General features: G+C 38.0%; 1 protein-coding gene across 1 annotated transcript in view; it reads right to left on the bottom strand.

Annotated features, from left to right (window-relative positions):
* Positions 1 to 2,075: 2,075 nt before the first annotated feature.
* The window catches only part of BMPR2 (bone morphogenetic protein receptor type 2), a gene marked incomplete at its 5' end in the record, with an annotated part of 49,098 nt that continues 31,384 nt past the window's right edge, over positions 2,076 to 19,789 (bottom strand). The window contains 7 exons of the mRNA XM_010170155.1: positions 2,076 to 3,059; positions 4,789 to 6,068; positions 7,157 to 7,329; positions 10,954 to 11,090; positions 12,062 to 12,209; positions 13,955 to 14,115; positions 15,743 to 15,857. Coding sequence (XP_010168457.1) covers positions 2,809 to 3,059; positions 4,789 to 6,068; positions 7,157 to 7,329; positions 10,954 to 11,090; positions 12,062 to 12,209; positions 13,955 to 14,115; positions 15,743 to 15,857 — 2,265 coding nt within the window. The remainder of the gene's footprint in view (positions 3,060 to 4,788; positions 6,069 to 7,156; positions 7,330 to 10,953; positions 11,091 to 12,061; positions 12,210 to 13,954; positions 14,116 to 15,742; positions 15,858 to 19,789) is intronic.

Below are 19,789 nucleotides of genomic sequence, written 5' to 3'. Positions count from 1 at the left end.
CCAATACTTTCTACTAATTATAATTAATCCCAAAGGCTTTCCAGCAAGTGACAGAAATAGATAAAGGAAAAAAAAAAACCTATAGTGTTTGCTTTAAGAATGTTTAAGGAAAAGTGCAGAACAACATTTTCATCTGGTATTAAAATGATTTTGACTGCAATGAGCATTAAAAAGTTGGATTTCTTACAAAGGACTGGCCTGAAAAGAACAGTTAGAAGACTGGTGCAAATCTGTCTTAGCAGAAAGAAGCAGCAGTCAGAGCAAATAGCTCTTCTCTCCCCAGAGTGTTTCAAGTTAGATAAGTGTGTCTTCTGTGTGCTGCTCAGCTCACATTCTGAAATGCTGATGGATGATACATGCAAGGCAAAGCAAAAAGTCATTGGGAAAGGAGTAAAGAATCTTCAATATGCATGATAACAGCAATGGTCACAAAACAACATACTACAAATGGAGACTCACAGAAGGCCAAGGAGAAGAAAACCACAGCCAACATTATGAATAGAATGCCAAAAATTCTGATTCGGGTCTTGAAACCCAGCTGAGCAACTGGCAGGTTTTCAACATCTGGGATGCGAGACTGCAGCAGATGGGAAGCTGGAGAGTGAATTCAAAGGAAAACCAGAGAAAGGCTCTATTTTTGAAGAGGGGAGATATAACTGTGTATTTATGCAGCAGGATAACAGAATTATGCCTCAGAGACGAAAGGTACTACTTGAACTGGTGCTTAAAGAACATGGGGAGCCCAAAATGTGTCACATGGCTTGTATGTCTACAACTACACTTAATCAAAGTCTGGATTTATAGAGTTATCTCTTGGAGATATCTAGGAGAATCTAGGAAACATTAAGAAGCATTACAAGAGAAAATCATAGCAATCAAGCATAAACAAGGGAGTCTGGGAAACAGCAAGAATCAGATGTAGCAAGGCATGTATTATGCTAGTTGTATCATCAGATATAGAGTGCAGGGTTGGCAAAGTTTACCTCGGGGGGGGGGAAATAATGTAATAGCAAAGGAAACAAATGAGCTTGAAAGCACAGAGCATCTGTTTCAGTCAGCTGAAAGGAGACAGGCTGGGGGAGGCAATTGTTTGCTGCCAATATCCTGCCATAGGAGTTTGGCAGGCTGACTGAATAGATTTTTTTTTCTTTGAACATGACCAGTTTTCAAATAGAGTGATAAAACTTTACTCAGTACCAAAGACTGACATGTGTTGTATCTTTTTTATCTAAATAGTTTTTACTGAAGTGTTTTCAATCAGAGAGAGCATTTCTCAGGTGGAAGTATATTTCTTAGGCGGAAGGAGGTCCTGACCAATAAGGAAATTAATTTTCTTTCAGTAGACCATAAAAAACAATCATTGTAAAAAAAGGTAAGGTTTACTTGAAATGGTGAAAAAACAATTTATCTCAATAGATACTATGTTCATGTTCACTGACACCTAAAATCAATGTGCATACAAACTGAAAGAAGGGTCTAAGCAGAGGGGAAAAAACCCCAACCCTCCCCCACAAACACTCATAACAGTGAACTTCAAAAAGCATGCAATAAATTCTAACAAGATGAATGAGGGGCTCTAAAAACTCTGAAGGGAGGAAGAGTTTCAACTCAACTCAGCAACAACAATCAATTAGGATGCACCTACCTGCATAAGTAATCAGGCTGATTTTACCCCAGACTGTCTGTAAGGAGGTAAATCAGGAAAGATTTGCAACTCACCACAAAACTGTTTTGTGCCAAATAACATTCATTATTTTTCCTCTGTGAAAACAAAATATGTTCACAGGCTATCTTCACTAGGATTTTTAAGTATGACAGTTAAGATTTCTGAATGTATTTTTCAATGTACATCATTAGTCATCTAAATAAGGTTTTACATAAATACAGAGGGTGAAACTGCACACAAAATAAAATGGAAAAAATGGCTGACATTGTCTCCCTACATTTTGTTCAAAGTTTTGTTATTCAGAACTTCACAGGCTGGCATCTACTAGTATAAGGGAAACACATTTGATTTGGAAGGATCAAAGGAAAGGTACTGAGCTCAGAGGTTTTTATTTTTGGTTTTTTTTTTTTTTTTTGTTGTTCCTTTTTAAAAGCCCTTTCAAGTTGGGGAAAATTCATGCATTGTCACCTCAGAGCACAATGTGATATAGGCAGCTGCTTCAAGCTGGCTACGGTGTGCAAAGTTCACTGTCATGACTGGCTGACTGCTCAACTGTCAGGGAAAAATTAACATATACAAAAAGGGGAACGTGTGGCAGTTTTAGAAACACTTTTCAATAAAGTATACTGTGAACTATAGACTATTGCACATTTCAACATGACACAAGAAAAATAGGGGGTTCAAAAGAGAATACAATTTGTAACACAGAAATACACAGACTAGCTTGTGCACAGAAATCAAAACATGGTTACAAGACACCACTGCAGTCAAACCTGTCTTATAGTCTGCTTATGATCTTAGTGACCTTAAGAAACTGGTCCAAACTGATTATCAGCAATACTTTTTGTTACTTTTTTTAAAAAAATATTTTGAGACCACATATTTGATACACATATATATATTCCGTGGTCAGAACAGACAGACTTAACTTTAGCGATACTAAATAAAAGTGCAAAAACGTTCAAAAGATAAAACAAAATAAAAAAATATGGAAGCATAAGCTAAAAATTTTCTGCATAGCTGAAATCTATTTAAAGCGAGTCCTTGGTAGGGGTTGCTGACAGGAGGAGAAAGCAGTTTTTTAAAATGTCTTCTGCATGTTTGTTTCAAAAAAAAGGTCATTTGTCGTCTTTTAAAGTATTTCACAGGCAGTTCACTCCTGCGTCCTTAGATACCATTGTGGTGGCAGTGCCTCCTTCCGCAAGGTAAACAGCAGTGCTGGATTTGGAGTGGACCGCCCGGTCACCGCCATTATTGTTGACCTCGCAGTGCAGCGGCTCGGTGGAGATGACCCACGTTGAAGGACGCCACCGCTTTAGTGAGTATGGAGTTTTCACACGTTTCTTGATCTTTTCTCCTGAGCCCGATTTGCCATCCTGTGAGGAGTCACCTACTGAAGAGGAAAAAAAACAAACCCAACAAAAAACAAAAACAGAGCAGAAAATAGTATTACGAGGAAGATAAGATTAGACTAGAGTCCAAGGTTGTTACTCATGCAAAACAGAACAAAAGAAATAAATCTTATCACACAAAAGCAACTGTGTGGCAGAGACATGACAGGTATATCAACTACAGTAGCTGCCACTAAAACAAGGGGTCAGATTGTGCTCTCTGTCAGAAATCACTTCAGTGAAGCAATTTGTGTTACCTTGAATGCACATTGGCATCAAACAGCAGAATCAGCATTTGACATTTGAGGGGCTTTTGCAATCACAGTATCTTATATTACCTGTAATGGGAGGTACAAAAAAAAATGTCGCTACTACAGGATGGCAAAGGCTAAACTTTTAACAGTGTAATTAAATCCTAGGTCTCTTAATCCTACTTCACCTGGCAAAGCATTTCACCTGAAGACAAAATGGTCCATTCTCTGTTAAGATCCTAAGTCAGGATTTAGGATGCTGGGTTGCAAAACCAACTTTAATCATGATAAAATTTCCACAGTAGAAATCTGATTGTTAAAAGAACTTTCACTTTATAACCTTCAAAGCCTTTCTTTTAACTTAACCTTCAATTAAAGAAAGTTACTGCAATAATCTTTTTTCTTCACCTTAATAATATTTCAACTCAAGTAAACATATTAAGACAAAAATTAAGTTCTCCTACTTAAAAAGAAGGCTTAAACATTCCACTGCTGAATATTCAACTATATTTCTTGAAAGATGTGTTCTGGTTTCTTTCTAAACCTTTTCTTTTCAAATATGCCTGGCACTCCAGATTATTTCACTAGTATCATAGTGTCTGTCTAAACACAGTCAGAGGTTTGCAAGCACCTTTCAAAGACGACAGGGCATTCTGGAAACATATTCTCTTAAAAATGCACACTAGGAGCCCTTTTCAACAGCTCCAACAGGCCCAAAGTTGAACTCAGAGGACGTATGTAATTTAACTATAACTACATGATTACATTCTTACTGTAAAAAGGAGAGCCCCATCGTAACTACTTAGATCTTTGGCTGTAAAACTCTTAAAGCAGTTTTTCTGAAGGAGTCTGTTAAAATTCTTCTCTAACTAAACTACTTTGATTAATTTTTAATATGCACATGGTAAACTGACAAAGGATTCCTATAATAGATAGCAAAGTAGAGAATGCCTGACCTTCTGTCTAGGCTAATATAGTAAAATCAGTTGCTTTAAAAGTAATGAAGCATGTAAGTATTTATTATAATAAATTACTTGAATCAGTGCATCTTAGAGCCAGCTACTCTTAAGAGAATGAGGAAAAACAAGGAAAAGAAGGTAAAATGTGCCCCCGAAGGAACAAATAGGAAGCTTTTTCAATATGCTTTGCAGCTGCCAAGGTAGATGCCTTGCAAGGAATAATGAAAGTCAGAAATTACTCCCCTCACAGAGTCAGAGTAAATAGGTTATAAAGGGACAGACTTATTCCATGTACGTGGAAGGAAGACAGTGACCTAGAAGACAAGTGCTGGAGTTGATGGAGACAGGACTTTATCAAGAAGATTGAAATTGCACTGACAGAAATTAAATGTATACGGGATTTAGTAAGTATGCTTTCAGGAGGGACAGGAGAGAGACAATTATTTTCTATTCAAGCAGATACACGTAGTTATTAAGTAAAAAAGAGTCAGGGAAACTGTTCAAGTCCTGCAGACACTTACACTGCATACTACTGCTATCCAAACTATTTGTGGCTGATAGATCCAGTGAATTAGGCCTCTGTGCTCTTCTATTCTGGGTCTGCCCAGGATTCCTCACTACGTTCTGGATACTGACTGTAGCTGTGTCTTGCACTGGACATGGATTACTGTTGTTGTTATTGGCATTTGTTCGGCCATTATCCAGTGGTCGCTCTCTCCTGTCTACTAGGCGGTCCAGAACACCTTCATCATGGCCAACCTGCTGCTCCCGTCTCAACAAGGGTTCATGCTCATCAGGGCTTGAATTAATATTCAGCCGACTATCCTCTCCACTGAACTGGTTCTGAAGCATTTCCTGGGCCCTCTGCGCTACCGAACTGGTTGTCTGGCCAGACGGCACTGTGCCATTGGCATATTGGGTTGTGCCAGCATGAGAGTTTATGCTGTGGCTTCTCCCAGTCACTCCGTTCATGGTAACTGTCACGACATGAGGTTCTGCAGCATTGATAGTGTTCATCTTGGCAACACCTGTTTCCACTTGCTTCAAGTTTGATTTGTGCTTGCCACCAAATTTTAACCGTGGCTCCTTTGTTGAATTTTTGGTGTTTAGGGGAAGGCTAGTAGGCCTCTTCGGAAGGTTCTGTTGCTTGGGCAGAGGATAGACCTGAGCAGATGGGACATCTGGAATCAAACATGCTTGACCATTGCCAGCTTGTGTGAAGTCCTGTTGTCCTGTCACCTCTACTGCAAGTTTTATCAGCGGATAAAGCAAGCTGGAACTAGTGCTGCTGAGTGGATCTGGCCCACTGAACTGCTTAAGTGAATGTTCCATCAGATTCTCGTCGGAGCTTTCTTTCAGGTTCTTATCCACTTCTTTTGGATCCAATTTATTTGTCTCTAAGTCCTCCTCTGTTAGCTGCAGACAAACCGGGGTGGGCCCACCTGGCTGCATGACATTTGTGGCATGTAAGTTTGTTTCATCTGAGTAAGGCATTTCAGATATGGTAGTCATGCCAGTGCTAGGAGTGAGGCCAGTTGTATTGGTGGTGGTAGTATTGGTGGACAAACTGGTGACACTTGTCTCAGGACTAGGGATGCGAGCTTGTGCTTGTTGCCGCTCATAGTTAATGGAGTTTCTGTTCTTTTCCCCTGAAGTCAATGGTGTAGTGGACATTGAATGTTCAGAAGAAATGTTCTTCACTATGCTGTCAGTGTGGTGGATTGAATCCTCAATGTAGGAAGAGGAAGAGTAATCTGGATATGGCCTTATCTTTGATACACGTCTATGATGCGACAGATTCCTTTAAGAAAAAATAAGTGATATTAAGATCATATATGTGAAAATCACCTCATAAAAGCCTCTCATTTAAGAGAGCGGAATGTCTTTCTGTTTCTTTTCATGCATAAACTAAGGACAGACAGTACAAACTGAGATCCTTCAGTAACTTCCTTGAAAAATCCTGGGTAGCAGAAAATCGGTTTTACTAGGACAGCAATTTTGTCATGGATGTTATTTATACAACCAAGTTGGATAACACTAATTTTCTTCTATTTGTCCAACATGCTGTTTGTCCAGTTCACTGCTAAGGCACTGCTCTAGTTGCAGAGAATTGATGTTGAAGGAGGGCAACAAGAACTCAACACACAAGATGGAGAATGTCATGCTGGGAAAAAGTCACAAGGTCCTAAGCAATGAACAATCTATTATTTTAACAATTTAAGTATTCTACAATTTGAACTTTTTTTTTTTTTCATTACAATAACCACTGCCACGTACAGCAATGTTACTCTTCTCTCAAATCCAGATCTCTGGTGTATACTATTAAGCACTAGTGTCAGCTCTACAAATTCTCACTCCCTCTGGATCATATATAAGCAGAGAATGCACAGCACCTCTCTCACTGGGGTCAGAATAATGATGACTCAAACGATGGCCCTGCAGCTCTAACTGAAAAGCTACAGGTTTGAGACTCCGATTTCCTGAACTCATATTGCCTGCAAATTCAGTGTTTAGAAGAACATTTTAAATAGAAGTTTTATGCATCATTTAGCATAGAGTCCTTAAAGACAATTCACTGTCACTTCATATCTGTGCAAGCCTGTTTGGACAGTTGGCCTAAGTTCAGTTTAAAAGGCCCCTCTGTGAGAAGTACAGTTGTTTACATAAAAGGTGCCTGAATTCTGAGGACATACAGGAGATCTTAAGAACAAAAGCAATCGGGATCACATCATACAATACTCATATGCAGACTAGCTCATGCAGCACACACCCACTTCAAGGGTGCAGAAACGTTAAGCTAGCAGCGTGCTCTAGCTTCCTTCCTGGAGTGAGCTGAGCACTGCATTGGGCATTCGCTGCTGACTAAAACCATATGTTTTCTCTTCTTACCGCTCATTTTGCATGGCAGTTGACATAGGGTTGACTGTTGGACTAACTGATTTATTTCTCTCCCAAATCATCATGAGTTCTGCCATCCTCTCCTCAGCACACTGCGCTGTTAGTCGAGCTTCAGCATCTTGATCCCAACAGTCTTCAATTGTTTCTTTAAGTGACCTCACAGCCTGCCAGGAGACAAACAAACAAACCTACTTTATCCTAAATTATTTTCCTTTTACGTTACGCTTCTAGTTTACTGTTTTATGACAGCATTCTGTATGCATGAAAATAGTCACAAGCTGGTGAGAAAGAGAAATGGAAGATATACAATTTCATTCAAAGCTAGTTTACCCTAAAAAAGCTGTATGCAGGATTAATGTTATCATACCTTACACACACACACACCAACTAGGAAGATAATTATTTAGGAAAAGCTCCATTTACCATGGTCTGTACAACCTTTAGCCAGCCCTCTCTTATGTATGCACGCTCAGCTCACTCCCTCTGCCTTGTGAAAGTTGTGTACTAAGGACTGATGATATTCTGGAAATGCTGTCATTGTTATCCTCATAATTCAGCTAATGGTGCCTGCCTTGGTTCTCTGTGCTGTATGCAAACAACACAGCCTTGCTCATTTCATCATGCAATGGGAAGAGATTATTGCTGCCCTTGTTTTACAGATGGAGAAACAGAAACAGACACACTTTCCTAGGATCACACTGTGGGGTGAATGGTGCAGTCAGAATTAGAGCTCAAAACCTCCAAAATGTGCTGCCATATGGTGAGAGACGTGGAGAGGAGACAGCTGAAATTACGAGCACTGAACACTTCTGCTTCCACTGCATCCGGAGTACAAAAGACAGGCGGGCATTTACTGGCCCCTGCTGCCAACCTATGGCCCATGGATAGGATGTGGTTTGCCAGAACATCTCATATCTACAAGCTCAGCTTTAACCTCTCCAGCACCAATGACTGTGCATAGTCCCATCTGGGCACTAAGGCATTCAGTGGGCCCTGCTGACCACCTCTGTGCCAGAACTGCCTTGTTCCCTTCTGGCAGTGAAAGCCAGGACCAGCTCTGCATGCTAGCCAAGAGCTCCTCACCCACTGAGTGGGCTCCTGGCATCACTGGCATCTGGCAAGTCACTGCTGCTTAGTGATGCAGCTATGGCTGCACAAGTGGGGATGAGCTCCCACACAAGCAAATCTTTTATCTCCCTTCAACAGTAGATCAAAGAACTAAGTAACTACACCCCTCTCAGCTGAGGGACATGAGTCTAAAAAACACCCTCAGGGACAATGACAGGACAGGTACTGGATCTGTTCTCTCTCCCAGAATAAAAAGCCTTCATTCAGCTGTTAGGACTTGATTTAGTCACGATTTAGACATGTCTCTAAGTCAGTGAAGACCCTAATCTCCTGTCTTGCCCTTTTGTAAGACTCTCCCCTACAGATTTCACTAAATTTAACCAGTGTTTAATTTAGTATTGTCTCTCTTCTGGCAGGTCCTTTCTTTTTGATGTTTTAAGTATCATTAAAAGTGCACAGTGATGACTGTATAGATAGTTAAAAACCCTGAAGTTCTAGAGCTTCAAATTTACCACAGTAATGTGTTTTCTATTAATTTCAGGTTCAAAAAGATCTGTATTAAAATGCACTATTTAGAAGTCTATCACTCATAAAAAAGATAGAAGGGACAAGAAATCTGCATTATTCTATTATTCTATTAATATCCTTCAGTCCCGACCTTTGAAGTCAAGCTTGGGCCCTGCTTTGGCGTTGGCAAATGAGACAAGAATGCTGCTAACATCCCAACTCAGTTTATAGCCCTTGAATTCAATTTATACACATCATCTGCTCAAATTGTTGATTTATACTGTGAAAAACAATGCTGCTAATCAAGGTCTGTATCATAACACATATATGCAAGAAGCAGACTGAGACTGCATAGGTAATCATAAATTTAGGTTTCTACATCTTTTAAGTGCCTTGATTATTTGACCTACAAAATAAACCATTGCTTTTTATTTGTATTTCTCAAATGAAAAGGGCAAATACATTTCTCTAACAGATGAATTTGCATGCAAGTGTTATAACCCAACATGTCAGAATAGCTTTAAATAACAGACAAAAGTCTTTTATCCCATGCATTAGATACAGGAGGTTAGGACCTGGGGTGCAGGGCGAGGTTATCTGGAGCTTAGTTTTCTATAATATCTACCCTAGAGTGCTCATTCAGATGTTATCCTAGATTGGCATAGGGTGGAGTAGGTTGTTTGATACCCATGAGAGAAATACAGATTGTTTATTTACTCTTCTTTCTTAGAGTTGGACTTATCATCATCATCATTATTATTATTATTAAATTATTATTTTGATTTTTTTGCAAGAAAATTAGTGACAAAACAAAGAATGTGTTAGTTTAAATATGGGGATCATTACTAGCTCAGTGTCCAAGAATGCGGGAGTCTATCAGCTTCTTAGAACATAATTAACATTTAAAATGGTAGCCTGCAAAGCAAAACAAACCTTCTTGAACTGTTTTAGTTATAACAGTCTTTGAAAACAGCTGTCAAGCTTGGTTCTTCCAACACTGCATTTGCCAACATGGCTATAGTTAAAGCAGTGGCTGCTTGATTTCCCATATAGTTTGGGCATGGATTATTTGTTTTCCTTCTCCTCCCCCAAGACTGGCTGGCCAAAACTGTGTAATAAAAGAGCCTCTCTACAAAGCTCTCAACTCAGTTACAACATGTTTTACAACAGTGTTAATACTGGAGGCTATGTTCCTCTCTGAAAATGGTTTCATACATATTTACAAGTACCAGCATAGATGAGGCCTTAGGCTCCCCATTATCTGCACAGCAGCTATGTACTTATCAAAGTCTCTGAAGATTGAAGGGTGCAATTTCAGTAGGGGAATAACTAGAAGTATCTTTTAAAATAAGAGTCAAATATGTCATTTTCATACTCGTAATCAAGCTATTTCAACTGAAACAAGTTACCATGCATCAGGTAGAACCCAGTAACTGTTTGCATTTCACTTTGCCTGTAATAAAAGGCAAACAACTCCCGCTAAGGTAAGGGGATTGGCATTACCTCACCTTTGCTGCAGATGAAAGCAAGCACACAGACTCTTACCAGAGTTCAGCTGACTTGCTGCAACTTGTTGCGCTGCAGCAGCAAGCAAGGCTCTAAGCCATAGCTATACTGATTCAAAACAAACAACATTACTATGTTTATAGTCTTGAAAATAAAAATTGCAGATCAAATTAAGCTATATAGAATTTCTAATATAGTTATAATTAAATGATTGCGAGAAGCTGTAGCCTCTTCAAATTGAGGACTATACAACTCAAAAAAGTTTATTACAATGTTTATAGATTTTAGCTTTGGAAGAGTGCATTTACATTTTTGCCAACTATTTTAGGGTGTCATTAGTTTATAAGATGTCAAAAGGCAGAAAATGCCTTTATGTTTCTCATCCAGCATAAAGAGAACACATGGACACTTCATGCATAATACCACAGATACTGTCTAACAGTTAATATAAGAAGTTATCTTCTGTGTATCACACTTCAGCATCCAATCATAATCATAGTATTTTTCCTTAAAAGAAATATAGCTTTCTTGTCAACAGCTTTTTCAAAACAGAGTTCAATATTTAAGAAGTCCAGACAGAAGCAGTTCCCAATCCTTAAATATTAACAATTTTCTAAAAAAAGAACTTATTAAAGAACTGCTTTTAAAAGGTGAGTACACCCTATAGCTGGTTAAATGATTGTTTCTTTGAAAATATTCTGTCTCACCAGGCTGTTCTCCTTCCACGCTTCTGGGAATTTTGGTCTTTGCTTCTCTCTAGACACCAAGACTTGCATATCTTCAAAAGTGGGATGGTTTCCGACTTCTGTCTGGAAAGCCATCTGGTACTCTGGCACAGATTCCCCTGTTAGCAAAAGAAAGAAAGAAAGAAAGAAAGAAAATATTAAAATAACAGATTAAAAGGCAGAGCAAGGGCTTTCAGGTGATGAAAGGTAATATCAAAGTTGCTACCTATTGAGACGTTCTCCACTTTCCCCCAAAGTCTAACTTCACAAAAAAAGCTGAATTAACTACAAATGAATTAAACGTTGTTCAACAACCTCTCAAAGGATAGCATCTTCAAACTTGGCTGGTTCAGTGGCACATTCAGAATGTCTCAGAGCCTGAGGATGACACCTAATTTCTCTGAAACATCACTGACTGAATATATTCATGTACTTCATCTGAGAGGAAGCCCAGCGAGATTACAAGACTCTGCACATAAAGTGCAGCTGTTTGACTACAGAGAGAATGATGCCTGTCAGATTAGCTCTATATGCTGCCTCTTGGGAAGAAGATGGTGGTTGTGACACAATCTCACATGTTGAACTTTAAAAGTCTACTTCTTCTTGTTTTATCTTACAGGTATGGAGGATTTCCCTGAATTTTCAATGTCACTAGCATAAATAAAAGTACAACTGACTAAAGGCTACATTAAATCACAGCTCTTCCTCATCCATTCTTGCATGACGGAAGTCTGAAAGACACTTCAGGTACTTCTATTGGTTCTGAGAACTGAAAGTAGCGCCTTTGCCATCAGCCCAGCTCTCAATATTTGTAAACTCTGGACAATAATAATAATAATGCTCAAATTGCACTTAGCATGAGGCCTGCAAACTGCCTAAACACATTAAGTCTTTCAGCATGAACCATGCTTTACACTCAAATACACTGTATTGACAACAATCATCTTGAACACTAGATGGCACCGACTTAATGACAAAAACAGTTAAGAAAATTATTTCCCTTCTTCACTTTAAAAAGCTATGGCTAGAGAGTAGCTTTGTACTGGTACCACTTTCTACTACTCATGTGTTTTCCAGTTCTTTTAGTTACCTGGGAAGAGGTCTGTACACCTCATAAATATCTCCCAGTAGATAAGGCCTAGTGCATACATATCTACTTGTTTCAAAGCAGATTCACAGTCCCTCAAGTTCACTGCTCCTTCAAGCACTTCTGGAGCCATATAGCGGATCGTACCGACCTGGAAAAACATAAAATCAAAATTTCAAATCAGGAGGCAATTTCCAAATGCAATTTCTTATGGAAATGTATTTTTTAATACCCTACTTCGATATTTTCTACATTTAAGGAAAATGCAGTTCTCTTCTAATCAGTGCCCTGAGCTTCTAGAATCTTAACAGGAGTCTAGTCATAATAAAACTCTTCTCCTACTGTCACTTTTCTGTATATACCAAAACCAAATAATTTTGTCCCTTAATCAGTGTCCTCATATGCAATATGATATAGCAGAAATGCTTCTTTTTCCTGAAATTACTCTGTTAAACACCAAGGCATGTATTATAACGGAAGAGGATGCTGCTGAACAAAGAACTTGTTCTCTTTCTTCCTGAACTGTCAGCAAGAATCTCCTCTACAGCTTCCATGGTCAAAGGTTATTAACAGCCTTGAAGATATCTATTCATTTCCACTAGGAACTATGTTAGATTAGAGCAATCACTCATCAGTACTTGTAGGACAGTATTTAGTGACAGGATTATTCCATATCCCTGCATTTTAAACAGCGGCTTCCTTGTGTCTTTGTTCAGCAAGGAGAGATGTAAAAAGATGACCTGTGCACTGTGTATTATTAATGTAGCACTTGCTTTCTAAGGGAAGGTGATTAGCACTGCAAAACATTCTTTGCATGAAATGTGAAAGTTTTCTGTAAAGATGACAAATACACTGTTGATTAAAATAGTCTCACTGTATTTCAGTAGCTTATATTCAGGTGTCAGTGTATTTATGCTTATACAAAAAGAAAACAACAACTAATAAAAATACACTGTGAATCACAGCATCACAAAAAAGCAAGCTTAAGAAATCAGGTTCTTGTTTCTGCCCAGAATCTATTCTAACCCACTCCTAGCAGATGTTTTCCCAATCTGTTCCTTAAATTCAGAAAATGATGCAAATTCTGTAAGAGCCTTCCTCAGCAGTCCATTCCAGACCTTGGCTGCCTTCTACAGATTAGAAAGGATTCTTCATATCTAACCTATATTTTCCCTCCTACAACATAATCCCATTGCCTCTTGTCCTATCCACACTGAATGCAAACAGTTTATTCCATTCTCTTTGTAGCAGCTGTTTACATATTTGAAGACCTGTCTCTGTCTTTATTTCCCTAAACAACCCTCATTCTTTCATCCTTTCCCGTAAGGTACTCTTTCAAGCATCCCCTGTCACTTTGTCCCTGTTCTTTCTCAGTCGATCCATGTCTTTCTACATGCACTTACTCTCCCAGATGTATCCATTTAAAGTCCAGAAAATTGCAGATGACACACAGAGAAATGATTGCAGGATGCAGAATGTAGTATGTCACCATTTTGGAAAAATTAACACCAAAACCACCAAAGAATGTTTGGTCCTCAGTCAATACTTGCAGTACCAAATTGAAGGGACCTGTACCACATCATTGCAAACATGGCAACCAAACCTACCTTGCATCGTCTCATATCTTGCACAGAAAATTTCAGTCTCCAGGGCTGTCTGTCTATCACCTTTCAAAATACTAAGTTTGTTTTCAAGTGTTTTGAGAAGAAAACCAGTTTCTTCCTGTCAAGGTTTCAACCACTTCTCACCCATACTGCAGCAATTCCCCCTTACAGGAATTGTAGCACCTTAACATTCACATTGTAACAACAGAAACAACTATTTCTCAACAACTCTTAGTACTTTCATACTAATTTGTTTTTGTGTATACACCGGTTTATCTTCACTTGTACTTACCTCACTAATGGCTGCATTATCTTCCTCACCTGGGCGTACCAGTCTGTTTCCAGTTAACTTCATGGAGAGTCCAAAATCGCTTATTACACATGTCCCATCGTTCTTTACCAGTACATTGCGGCTGTTCAAGTCACGATGGGATATTGCAGGTTTGTAATGGTCTATTTGGACATATGGAAGTGCTTGTTATTATTTGAGCAGTTCTACTATTTGGCAAAATGAGAGAACCTCATTATGTCTGTTCAGTTATTATAAACAGAAAATCAACTTATCTTTTAAAAAGCTAACATTTTTGCTTCTTTATAATGAGCTCCACAGTATACTATCTATAGAAAACCGACTGGCATTCAGAGTTTCACTCTATCTATACAATATATTAGGCTGCTGCTACATACAGGTTTAGTGTTTGCCAATAAGCTTCTTTCCAAAGGATATTTCAGCATGATTTTGGCAGGGGAGACATGGTGTACTTAAGCATAGACCTGCTGCCATGGCCCTGACAGCCATTCCAAATGCTCTCTCTCATATCCACACTCCTGTGTCAAATATGGCACCAGCTATTTACATTACGATTGGAATTGGCACCTATTCAGAAGATACGTAGGCAGTATCATTCCAGAGAGTCTGAACATGTTCATCTTGCAAAGGATCTGATCTTTTCCAAAGAATAATCTCAGGTGTTCCTAGTTTATATGCAATTTATTTTGTTAGCAAAGCAGCCAGCACTATAGAACCGGTTTCACTGTGGAATTTATTCTACTCCATGAGTTCCTTCCAAGCATTCATAGACCAGCCTATGGCTGTCTCTTCTTCATGATGTAAGGTTTACACATTTTCTGGCTGATAATGGACACGCTTGTCTGCACATTTTGAAATGATAAGTTAAGATGATAACTGCAGTTTCAATGGCACACAGGAATACCAATTTAGGTATTTTCAGCCTTGTGCTTTTAACAGCATCTTCAGTTGTCACTCCTTGCTAGAGTGGATGCTTAACATTTGAGATATATAGTTTGGAATTTTAATCTAAACATTAGCACCTTAACATAGAATTAATGATACCATCCTTTTATTTACTGCCAAAAAGCTAACGCTTCAATGCCAGGCCATATTCTGCAGCCTGATAGATCACAGATCTCAGAATATCTGCTTTATAATCATCATACTTCAGCTGCTGAAATGCTGGCTGAAACACGCAAGCAGAGATATAAAGATATAAATCAGTATGCTGTCACATACAGTGCTCTAATAAAACACCAGAAGTCCATCAGTATTGTTTATATACAGCAAAGACTAGGCCCACACCCTTAGACAAAAATCAAGACATAAGATAAATAAAACTACAGTGGAGTTAGAAGATTTAATTATTTCTCTTTGTGTGTACAGTTCACACACAAACTAAAAATTGCTTTGGTGATTTGTGTCTGAACTGCAAAAACAAACAGAACACCCCATCTGTTTGCTCTCTGCTAGACAGACATCCACTGCTTCAGGTCTCCAGTAATCTGTTGCCACGATACAGCAGCACCGCACAACTCTGCCGCCTCCTCCTCTTGCCTTTCTCTGGGGTTCTGCTGGCTCTTACTCCATGTTTTCATACAAGCAGCACAGATGCAGCCCACAACATGGGATTGTTCAGAAGGAAACTCAGTTGTTCTGGGTAATGTCTATTTGCATTCATCATTTCCTACTCACTATATTGTCACTGAGAAAAAAGAAATGCGGGAATCTACTACCTGATAGAAATAAGAGTATCTTGAACACCTTGGCATCCCTTCCTGGCCTTACCTCCTCGAGGTAGCTCCGTGTGCAGGTACGCCAAGCCCCTAGTTATAGAGTGTGCCAAACGACAGGAGCTCACCCAGTCACTTGTGTGGAGACTCAAACAGATGCACAGAGAACCCTAAAAAAAAAAATAAAATAAAATAAAAAAAATACTGGATTAAAATCATTGTCCAGTTGAGTAACTCAAAATCTTTAGGACAGTCAGTTTTATCCATCGCTCCTGAAAGGTATAATCCTGCAACTGCTTCTGTGTTTACCCAGATGTTCTAAAACACAAGATTGGACCAAAGTTTCATTAATTTCTAGTGCTGCTGTTTGGTTTATCTAAACAAGTGGAACAGAAAATTTATCACAAAATAACAGGGATTGCCTTTAGGAATAATGATATTAATTATAAAATGAAAGCAAAGCATGCACTTGATTTATTCTTCTGAAAAAGGCTTGTTGAACAACAGAAGAAGAAAGGAAACTGCAGACATAACAGCCTGGGTTACTAAATAGTGGCCTTTAAACCATTAGTACTTACAGAAGAATATTCAACACCTCTCACTGGCATCTCTCCTGCTATGATCTATTTATGCATCAAAACAAAAAAAAAGCAAAAACCAAATGCAGTTCAGAAGAGGAGTGAGTCCACACGCATTGGAGAAACAGGGAAAAAGAATGTCATGTTGCCCTTTTCTTGAAAGAGAAGTTAAACGTCAAAAATAGGGTGGAGTTTTTTAGTAATTCGTGATGGATTCTCCCAGAAAATCAGAAGGAAAGGTGTCCATTATGATACTGAAATATTCTAGAAACTGAGATTGCTATCTGAAACAAGAGCCAGATCCTGCAAACTACAACACCTTTGAGCAGTTTTTATGCACATAGTCCTCAGTGACAATATACTCGGTTTAAACAAACTAAATCTCCATGCATGAGGAACAGTTCATCCAGTTGTCTCTGCATACATACTACAACATATTTATGACTGCAAACTACCCTGGTTTTGCCTATTTAAATTTGTAATCTTAAAGATGCACCAAAGTGTAATATCTTATCATAGCTGCAACTAAAACCACTTTATTGCAAAATTAGTCACATAACATTCAGTTCAAAAAAATCTGCACAGTGTACATTGTACCACTGGAGTCCATTTGGAGTTGACATTCAGGTATGTAATGCACGCATGGTTCAGATGGAGGCACACAGATAGCAGATTTTAAAGTGACTGAAGCATTAGACATTTTTTTAATCCAGTGCTAAAACTAAAACCACATTCTTGACACTCCTTAATAGAATTACAAAAGTTTTACAGCTTTTCAGACTTAGCCTGTGCAGGCAAGGAACCCATAAATAAATAATCTCCTTGGTGAAAACACAGACCGAATGTCACTCATACAGGTTTACATGGGCATTTTTTTTTCCATTGTTTAAAATACTGTTATATAAACTTCAAATAGATTCTAGTAATTAAAAAAAAAAAAGTGAGAATCCACCTAGAAATGAGTTAAATAATTTTCTTTTTTTTTTTTCCTTATTGTTTAAAGCTTTTTAAGAAATACAAACACTTTTATTGGCCTCCAACTGCCAGCAACTTGGGTGCAGTAATGGATTTTCTTGGCTTAGTGGGTTGAGATTCCAGCCCATTCTAACAGAGGCCACACGATTGTTGTCACAGTGTCACTGGGAAACACTGTATAAAGATCTCGAACCAACTTCAAGATATTTCTGCTGCAGAGCTTGCTAGTCACGAGATTTTTTTTAAGCTAGCTCAGGGTTGTGATTTTTTACTTTTAGTAAATTTCAATGTAAGTGACAACCAGGAAAAGTTTTAGTCAAGATTTAGAAACACATATTTGTAAGTGAGATTATTCTTGCCAAGGTTATGAGTTACATGTAAAATCAGGGACATTTGTTCTGATTATAATTTATGATAAAATTGATGGTTTTGTTTTAAAAATCGTAAGATTCTACTATGTGTTTTACAGCAGTTTTTCTATTGTTCTAAAACGACATGAATGTCTGACTACTAGGGGGAAAATTCTGTGGCTATTACATATATCCTACTATGTTATCCCTTGCAATCTACTGCTTATTCAACCTGCCACACCTCAGAATACCACCAGAACACCATGTTGATTGATAAATACATGTATCTTTCCTTTTATTTCTTCCTCACCTACTCCTTTGGTCTGCAGGAATGTTTGGATAACAATGCAATTTGGGTCAAACCTATCTGTCTTGCTTTCATTGAGGCAACATCACAAATAATTTTCTGTGTGAAAATTTTCTGGTTTGTGTGTTCCTATTTCCAAGAAGGAAAGTATTTCAAGGGAGAAAGATGTTTTGAACAGGGAGTATTTCACCTGCACATCTTGTATGGGTTACCCCTTATTGAAATAAGATTTAAAGCTCCAGTTTGAATGGTACAATTCTCTTTCAGTAGGGCTGCCACAGCAAGGTTCCTTCTGTTGTTAGCTCCACATACAGCAGAACATCTGCTCACTGAATTAAGGATCACACTGTGCATTAATTACACCTGCTGTGCACTTTTTCCAATGACTTCCAAACCACCAGTGGATTGATTTTAGACTAATCTTGCTGTTCTTAATACCATATTGATAAAGAAACTGATAATATGATGTCATAAGCTTCAACTGTGCATTTAATCAGATAATTAACAGATCCTGTTTCTATAAGCAACAAGACACAATTTTCAGTCAAATTACATTTCAGCTAAAATCCTTTCATTCAAGAAAACTGCAAAACCAGATCACCTGTTAAGACAGTTATACTATGCCCTCCCAGGAGCAGAATCCACTCTTGATTTCACTTAACTCAGTTAGTTGAAAATTAGCCTACTCTGCCAGAGCAGACATGCTTTGTCACTTCTCCATCTGGTATGGGCACGACTGAGCTTTTTCTATGGTCGATTCTAGTCTCTACAACCTCTTCTTAGATGCCCATCTTTTCTAAGCTGACATGATCAAGTGTGTTCTCACTTAAAAGTTCCAGTTAAGAGACTACACACTTGTGAATTGCTACGTTGCCTTAAATTTACATATATATTTAGATATTTATATACACGTATGCATTAAACTTTCAACACAAGCATATATGTAGAGCCTCAAACATCCTAAAAGAGAAGCCATTGTTACTGCTCTTTATTGTTGTGTTTCTTTTTGCTACTTGTATAAGTGGCTTTTGTCCTGCTGTCCCCATAATGAATCAGGCTCCAGCCATCACCTTTACACACTAGAGTAAATACAATATGAGTTTGCTTACTCGAGACCAAAAAGCTTATTAAAAAAAAATAATTTAACTGAATGGTTAAAATCCTTTACCATACACAAGATGGAAAAAAAACCCAAACAAATTGCAAAATGCAATTTTTTTTGTATTTCCATATATGTAACCCCCCATACAAATTATATTTTATGATTTTTCATGAAAGCAATTCACACTTATGCTATGTATTTTTAAAACATTTTTGTTTCTATGTGTGTGTATACAACACACACAGAGCATTAGGAACTCAAAGTAATGAATTTGAGTGTTATAAGCATTCAGTTAGCCAAGGAGATTGAAGATATGGTTCTGGAAAAGTAAGGCTGCCTTCTTAAGACCTCTCCTACATCATCAATATACGGTACAGCAAAATAAATATGGTATCCCACAGTAAGCTTTAAAGAAAATAACAGGATAAAAAGCCAATGTGATTTATAGTACCAAAAACTAGTTTGATTTGACAACAATATTGGATCTATTATGTTTCACTGTAAAAAAACCACCATTTACAGCTACTGAGTGACGTCATAACTACCTTAATGGAAGTATAATGTCTTAATTCTAAGAAGTTTTAAATTTATTAAATAATTTTTAAGTAAAAAAACTTCTTCAAATTCTGTCCTTTAATATCGCACAGTTGACTAAGAAAACCTGCACCATAACCAAGAGCAAATACTAGAGCCAAAAATTTGTAAGACCGTATTTGGTAGCACTAAACTGGGAAATCTTAAAGGATATTACAGTAAACTAAGGTTCATTAAAATTGTAATTTATATGGAT

The sequence above is a fragment of the Antrostomus carolinensis genome, unplaced genomic scaffold, assembly GCF_000700745.2.
Source record: "Antrostomus carolinensis isolate BGI_N321 unplaced genomic scaffold, ASM70074v2 scaffold50196, whole genome shotgun sequence".
NCBI lineage: Eukaryota > Metazoa > Chordata > Aves > Caprimulgiformes > Caprimulgidae > Antrostomus > Antrostomus carolinensis.
This window is presented reverse-complemented; position numbering and strand designations above follow the sequence as displayed.